Genomic DNA, 8,449 nt, shown 5'->3' on the forward strand with positions numbered 1-8,449 from the left:
CGATATGAAACAAAATAATTATTGTTTTTTGTTGTTTTTTTTTTTTTTTGTTAAATGTTTTCATGATTTGTTAGGTACAGTAAATAATTGTGGAAAGAGTCAACTTGATCCGATAATGGATGTGGGAGAAATAACGTGTACAATTATCTAAGGGGACAAAAACCCATATATTTATCCATATCAAATAGTACTGAAGGATTAATTTCCTTAGTTGGTATCAAACAAAATAATTAATTATCAGTTATTTTTTTAATTCATGCTTTGTTAGGTACAATAAATAATTTTATAAAGTCTCAACTTGATCCAACACCGTCATCAGGGTTTGGCTGCCCTCGCCGCATGTATAGTTTTCATTATGTGTCGAGTTTGCCGTTTCTGTAGCAATAGTGGTTTTACAGGGTGGGGTCGCTAGCCTCACGCCAAACCCTTCTCCTTTTTCACCCGGGCTTGGGACCGGCAGATGGCGGAGTTACAGCACTTTAAAGAGACCCTTAACCAACTGTCGCCAGACCTAACTTACATATTCAAGGACCCCTCTCCAGACAATGATCTCAAGGTCAAGACAGACCCAATAACTGCTGAGGAGGTTACCATGGCCATTGCAGTGTTAAAGAATAACAAAGCACCAGGGCTAGACATGATATCAGCAGAAATGCTAAAATTGGGGGACAGTGCATTGTTAACAGAATGACTGATCGCTTAAATCTCTGTTGGCGAACTTCAAAAGTCCAAGAGGACTGGCAAAAGGGACTGATTGTAAAGCTTCCAAAAATGGGCAATTTGGCAGACTGCAACACTCTCCTCTCTGTCCCGGGCAAAGTTTTCAGCACTGTTTTGTTGAGACGGCTTCAACAGTCTGTAGATGAAAGGCTCAGAGAAGAACAAGCAGGTTTCCGAAGAGGCAGATCATGTACAGAGCAGATTTTCGTTCTACGAAATATCAGAACAAAGTCTTGAGTACCTACAACGGCTAACGATCAGTTTCGTGGACTTCAAAAAAGCGTTTGATAGTGTCCACTTAGAATCACTATGGAAAATAGTTAGAGAATACGGTATCCCAGAAAAATTCGTCCAGATCCTACGACACCTTTACAGTCTAGTTGCTGCATTAAAACAGAAGAGGGAACAACAGAGTTTTTTACAATCGAGACAGGGGTGCATCTTATCTCCCTTCCTTTTCCTCCTAGCCATCGACTACATAATGAGGAGAGCAATGAACCAGACTGCCTTTGGTATTCCATGGCATGAACAACTCCGATTGACGGACTTGGACTTTGCTGATGATGTTGCACTACTCAGGGCTCAACTTGATCCGAGTATGGGTGTTGGGGAAATAACGTGTTCAAATTTTTTACCAGACATCACAGAAGAAAGACAGATAAAACGAGTTATTATAAGCTCAGTAAGAGAAAAAAAAAAAGAAAATGCGTTTTGCGCACCTCGCCAAAATTAAAAGGGGGGGGGGGATTAGGCTGATTCCAGTGTGTCATTGTTGTTTTTTTTTTTTTTGTTTGTCTTTTTTACATGTTTCTGATGTTCTTTCAGAATTGCTACCTTCACCTATCCCATAGTTTGTTGGACCGTTTGGACACCATATATGATCCATTCTGGATGCAATAAAACATCAAAACGTACTGGGCTAAGTGGATAACGGTGTCATCAAGAGGGTATGGGAATCGGCGGAGGGTACATCTACAGATAACGTTATCAATGGTGAGAGTGGCTATTTGTTAAGATATTTGCCCGAACTCATTGTGGCAATATTTTTATAATGAAGAAAATGAGCGATCAGGTAAAGGCTACAAATCTGAAAAGTTGCTTTTGTGACATTGTAAATGGTGAGAACAAAATACAGTCTAGAAAAAACGCAGCTCGTGTCATGTCGTTTTACATTGCATCTTCGCGTAAAACTATTGGCCTATTATTATTATTATTGGCTGAAAGTCTTTACAGTGTAAGTTCTCAATTGGTTACATTGCTGCCTTCTGTATAGTACCCATGTCTCAGATCCATATAGAAGGGTTGAGAGAACAACAGCTTGGTAGACACTGATTTTGTAGGCAGGCGTAGCGATAAATTTCTCCACACTATTGGCATTGGCCAGTCTGTAATCAACCTCCATTGAAGGTATGCGTTATTTGCTTCCCAGAAATGTGAACTTAAAGTGGTCTACCACGGTAAGGGGGTGTCCATGGAAAAAATATTGAAAAAAAAAAAAGAACAATTTTAAAATGGGAGTGATATATTTTCAACACTCGTGAACAGCAAGGTGGCCAGGACATTGAAAAGTACATCTCAAATTCGAGAAGACTGGCAAAAAACGTGTAGGTTTGAACACATTGAAGATAGCTTAATTAGAGACAGAGTAGTTCTCGGAGTTTGGCATGAATGAAACAATTACAGGATAGTCATGTAACATTGGAAAATTGTTATATTACAATACACTAACAATACTGATGTTTAAAAGTTACACTCCATTTTTATTAACGTGAAAACAAGGAGAGAACAACCAGCAGAGACTAATACACACTACTGACCCACTTAAGAGTAAACCGTGAACACGTGAACATACTGAACAATAGAACAAGGTAGACTACAAGAACACAAACACACACACAACTTACATAAACATAAATCCGGTGTTTGAGGTTAGTTATATACATAGTCACTAGTTCTTGTGGATTTGACCACTCGTCCTGACCTAGTTGTCGACCTATGAGACCCGTCTTCTATATGGCTCTCAGGTCTCTGAACAGTACTTTCATCTGTGCTGGGTGCATCCACAAGTGCGGGATTGTCGGGCTCGGTCGTACCTGTTGGTGTAGGCGCATTCGTTTCAGCTGGCAGTGGGATTCTTCGTAACTGAAGTCTATTTCGGCGATAAACTCCTCAGCCTGATTCAACTTCATATGACCGTTGTTGTAACTGAAGAGTTATTCCTTTTCGCCAGCACTCATGGCCACGCGACCTTGACTTTAGTCTCACCTCTTCACCCTTAGCAAGTGGAGGTAAATCTTTAGCGTGGGAGTTGTAGTAAATCGCTGGTCTCCTCTAGTTTTCTTTCAGCGCTTTTCTATGTTTCTGAGGATCCAGAACTTGAGGTTTCAACAGGCTTTTAGCTATAGGCAGCAATGTTCTGATTCTTCTGTTGAAGAATGCCTGTGATAGGCTAGTACCAGTTTTATTCGGGGTGCTTCTATGCTTAAATAAAGCCATGAACTGATCTTTATTTTTAAGAAATAATGTCTTTATAGTCTTCACGGCTGATTCAGCTTTCCTATTTGATCTGGGATAGTGGGGACTGCTCGTCAAATGGTTGAAACTCCAATCATTGGCGAATTTTGCGAAGCTGTCCGAAGATAGCTGAGGTTCATTGTCAGAGACCACTGTGGATGGGATGTCATATATAGCGAAATGGGATTTAAGTTTTCTTATGACAGTTTCTGAACTAGTGTTCTCTAGACGATCAACTTCGCAGAAGTTACTGTAGTAGTCTTTGCCGTCAAGTGTGAACAGATCAACACCAACCTTTTCCCATGGGTGTGTGGGAACTTCATGATTCATTAAAGTCTCTTTCTGTTGATTGGGTTGAAAAGCTTGACATATTTCACAAGTTGAAATATAATGCTTTATGTCACCAGTCATTCCTGGCCAGAATAAACTCTCACGATCTCTTTTCAGACATCCTTCAATGCCTGAGTGTGTAGAATAAACTTCTTTTTTCATTTCTAATCGTAGTGACTTGGGCACTACTCCACTACTACTCTTTCACCTTTGAATATAAGCCCCTCTTGAACTGACATTTCGTCTCTGAAATTATAATAAGGCGTTAGCTGATATGGTAGAAGATGCTTGCCTTCTGGCCAGCTTTGATTAACTGTGATTAGAAGTTTTTGAAGTGTCCTATCTTTCTCGGTTTCTTCCTTTAGTCTCTGTAGTCTTTCTTCCCCAATTGCTAGGAAACTGGCCATATTTATGAACTCAAACTCCCCTTGACTGTTTGCTGATGACTTGATATGAGCTCTTGAAAGTGCATCGGCCAGATACATTTCTTTTCCCTTTTTATAAATTACAGTTATGTCATAGTTTTGTATGCGCAACATCATTCCCTGCTGTGACAGGTTAGCGAAAGTGACGTGTGTTTGGCTTGTTTAATGTCTAGGTGATGATTATTTTTGAAGCTATCACACACTGACCTATCAGCATATAAATCGGGAGCAGGCACGCAACGAGACAAGCAATGAAAGAGAGATACAAAAGTTAAAATTGAAGAATATTTATTTACATAAATATTTACATAGAAGAATAAAAGGGGGAAGGGTTTGCATCTATCTGTAATCAATACTGTCACGTACAGTCTATGTTTAGCTTGTCGGCGGGACTTGAGCTAGCTCGAGGAAAACCAGGCATGCATTTATTTTCAGTTTCAGAATGTATATGATTGGTTTCGAAATGTTAATTGTTGTATGTTGAGCTGCATTTATTGGTTGGTCTTGCAGTGTAGAGTTGTTGATCACGTGATTATGCTCTAGTGCCCGGGGAAGATCCAAAATCGCGCCAGTCTTGTAAGGAACGTGAGATAGAGAACATGTACCTTTTGTATTAGAACTCAGTTATATTATTGTTTAGATCAGTTATTCTATTCAAGTACATTTAACCATTGTAATTATTTGTGAATAGCTTTTTCAAGTTCTGAATTAAAGTAATTGTTTTTAGACGAACAGAAGTTTCTTCATTGAATATAATAAAATACTGACATCGTATTGTCAAATAGTAACTCCTAGATCTAGATGATCCTCTTATCAACTGGCAACTTCTAGATGATCATCCTATCAACTAGTAACTTCTAAATGATCATCTTATCAACTGACAACTTTAGAATCCTCGGCAATCACGATCACTGATAGTGTGATACAGATCAAGATAATCTACAACGTAACATCCATCATAACATCTTCATAGATCTTGACATCTGATCCACAATTGATGATTGTGACAAATACTATATTTAATCATCACTCTTGCACTTAATAAGACAGTATGTCACTTTTGTCTTCTGAACTTAGCTGATTGTCCTGCTTGGGTCGCAGCTGGCTGTGTCCTAGCTTGAGGATCTGCAGCTGGAGGTGGCGCTCTAGCGGATAGAGGGACGCCGGCGATAGATGTTCTTGTGGAGTCTCAATCCAAAGTTCTGATATCTGTAGTGGGCACAGTAGGGCGGGTAGCCGGCTACCGTGGGCACACGTGTACTGCGGGCAGAGCTGATCTGCCGTGGGCAGCGTAGTTAGCAGGATAAGTCCAGTGAGTTGCGTAGATTTGGCGAAGCTATGACGTCTCGCACAGACGCGTGGTCAATAGTTACGTCGTGCCTAATGGGTTGATAAGTGGACTGTCAAATAGGTAGGCAAGTAGAGCCGATAGCACCAAGTAAAAGAGTTGAGTAGATCCACGTAGGCAGTAGAAGATACTCAATAGCAAATAGGCAAGTGATCCAATAAATAGGCAGGTAAATAGGCAGTAGTGCAGCACTGAATAGCACTAAGTACATAGGCAGACACCTGAGGGAGGTACCAGGTATTCCTCTAAGAGTAAGAATAAATGAAATAGTCCAGACTCGATTGCTCAGCTAGAATGAAAAATGAGAGAGTGTCTGTCCCGCCTTATTCTACCTTATATAGGTCTGGAAGAGGTGGGCGGAAACAGGAAATGCGATAAGCCAAAAATTATTTCTCGCGTGGGTGAACTTGACTCGAGATGGAAGTCGCACCTTGGAAAGGTCAATAGGCGTGTTGATCCGAGTGATCTCTTTGATCAAAGAGAGACATGGGAGAGGGGGAAAAGAAAGATTGACTTGCATTCCACCCAAGGTGGTGTCAACTGCGACCGTCAGACATCCGGCGGGTAAGACCAAAGAGACTGTGTGTTTATCTTTCCCCGATCAAGGGGAGATAAGTGAAAGGACGCAGCCTAGCTGTCTCCAAGATGGTGGACTAAGTCTAGTCTGACGAGGAAAAGGTGGGGCGGGTGAAGAAATTGGGGATAGAACGGGGAAATAATTAAAATAAAATAAATAAATAAAAATTATTAATGCTGTGATAAAATTGAGTGACTCTGACAGCAAGCTTTTGACTTGTCACACCTGCAATCTTCGAAGAGCAGCTGAGAGAGGTTTAGCCATTATTGCTTCAATAGGTTTGTGGTCACTTTCAATAGTTATATGTCGACCAAATGTGTATTGGTGGAACTTATCCAGAGCAAATACAATTGCTAGCATTTCTTTCTCGATCTGTGCGTATCTAGTTTCAGTATCAGTCAAAGATTTTGATTTGATTTTGATTTGAGGCACATCGGCACAATTTAGGCCATGTCGTGCCTGCAGTCCCTTAAGGACTACTCTCTCTCTAAACAACAGGGGACAAATTCTATACAGTCATATCATTAAAATCAAGATCTATTCACAGTTAAAATAAAGGTAGTACAAATTTAATTATTTGGTAAAAATCTAATGTAAATAGTACATGTTCACAAATTCATAAATCAGATCTTCGTAGATAACCCCACTTCCCGGATAAAGCCCAGTACCTTCCCAGGGTCGACATTATCAAATAGTGTTTTTCAGTTAGTGGCTCTAAAATATTTCTCCCTGACATCCTGGTATCTGGGGCAATCAACGAGGATATGTTTTACGGTGAGGCGAGAGTCACAGTACTCACAAAGTGGGGGCTCCTCTTTCTTCAGCACAAATGAATACGTGATGTAGGTGTATCCAATCCTAAGTCTGGACATGGTCGTGCTACCACGCCTTGTCAGACCCTTAGATGTGGGCCGCCACCTGACATCCGCCACAAACTGCTTGAGTTTGTTGTAGGTCTCAGCCTCCCATCGATCCTGCCACTCTCGATAGGTGGCAAAGGCAATACTTTGTCTCAGGTCCGAGTAGGGAATTCGGATTCCTGACACTGCTTGATTTAGGGCTCTCTTTGCTTCTCTATGCCCACATGAGAGGGGACCCAGATGAAGGTGACATCCCTATAGTCGGCTGTTATTTGGTCCAACAGCTTTAGGCTCTTGTGTACCAATGGAATGTCAGTCTTCATCCTCCCCCAAAGCTTGCAATGCAGACTTGGAGTAGAAGCAGATTATAAATTTTCTCCTTTCTGATGCTTTGACGGCCATAAGTGCAAGCGATATTGCATGATCATCGGCCGTAAAGATGGAGCAGCCATCGGGGAGTCTACGGGAGATTGTTTAGTTCCGAAAGGAGCAGGCACACGCGACCTTTCCATCCATTTTGGATCCGTCTGTGTAATCACAATCTCTGTAGCTCTCCTGCAGTTCCCTAAAGTGGACTTGTAGTATATTTGGGTCTGTATTTTCTTTTTTGAAATCAAGAAGGGATAAATTTAATTTGGGTTTGTTCATCAACCAAGGATGTTTCTGTGGGGTTTCTATTTTAGAAATTTGGTCAATGGGTGGGGTTAAATTTTGAATTCGGAGGCCCAACGGCTGTATGACGTTAGGCCTTCGATTGTATAGTTCTACTTCTGTAGGGTTAAATATAGAGTCGAAAGCAGGGTTCGTGGGGTTGGATTTTAGCTTGACTATATACTGCATTGCAAGCTTTTTCATTCTTATATCCATGGGGAGTTCTCCAGCCTCCACGTGGAGACTTGGGATAGGTGATGTACAAAACGCACCGAGACAGAGAAGCAGGGCAGCATTTCGTATGGGTTTCAGATATTAAGATAAGACTTCCTTGCTGCTCCATATATTATGCCGTAGTCTAGCTTAGATCGGATTAGGCTCCGATATAACAACAGCTAGGTGTATCTGTCAGCTACCCAGTCCGTATGGCTGAGTACTCTAAGTATGTTTAATGACTTTTGACATTTCTTCTTAAGTTCCTTAATGTGGGGGAGAAAATTAAATTTGGAATCTAGGGTGAGGTCTAAAAATTTTGTAGTTTTCACAACAGGGATCTTCTTTTTAGTTCAGGGTTCTGGTGGATTCCCCGTAAATTACACAAATGCATGCTAACTGTTTTGGAGTCCGAAAATTTAAAACCATTATCATTAGCCAAATTTTGAATTTTATTTAAACATAATTGTAGTTTTCTTTCTAGGGTATTCATGTTTTTCCATATGTAAGAATGATAAAATCATCAACATACAGAGAGCACTCTATGCCAGGAGACAGAGCCTTTATAATACTGTTTATTTTTATGTTGAACAGGGTAACTGAGAGAATGCTGCCCTGGGGTACACCCACTTCCTGATCATAAGTGTCAGAAGCGGTGTTGCCCACTCAAACCTGAAATTTCCGGTCCTTTAGGAATTCCCTTACAAAGCAGGGAAGGTGTCCCTTAAGCCCCATAAGCACCAGGTCACGTAGAATGCTTCCAGGTTGTATCATAGGCCTTTTCTATGTCGAAAAATACAACTACTAGATG

General features: G+C 40.8%; 1 protein-coding gene across 1 annotated transcript; it reads right to left on the reverse strand.

Annotated features, from left to right (window-relative positions):
• Positions 1–3,051: 3,051 nt before the first annotated feature.
• Positions 3,052–3,726, reverse strand: LOC129924029 (uncharacterized protein K02A2.6-like). The gene has a single exon (XM_056017626.1). The coding sequence runs from the start codon at positions 3,724–3,726 to the stop codon at positions 3,052–3,054; it is 675 nt and encodes a 224-aa protein (XP_055873601.1).
• Between the last annotated feature and the right edge of the window lie 4,723 nt (positions 3,727–8,449).

This window comes from Biomphalaria glabrata, chromosome 18 (assembly GCF_947242115.1).
Source record: "Biomphalaria glabrata chromosome 18, xgBioGlab47.1, whole genome shotgun sequence".
In the NCBI taxonomy this organism is placed as follows: domain Eukaryota; kingdom Metazoa; phylum Mollusca; class Gastropoda; family Planorbidae; genus Biomphalaria; species Biomphalaria glabrata.

Excerpts from the sequence above, each read along its gene's own strand:
- LOC129924029 (XM_056017626.1), bottom strand. The coding sequence starts at position 3,726 with ATGAAAAAAGAAGTTTATTCTACACACTCAGGCATTGAAGGATGTCTG.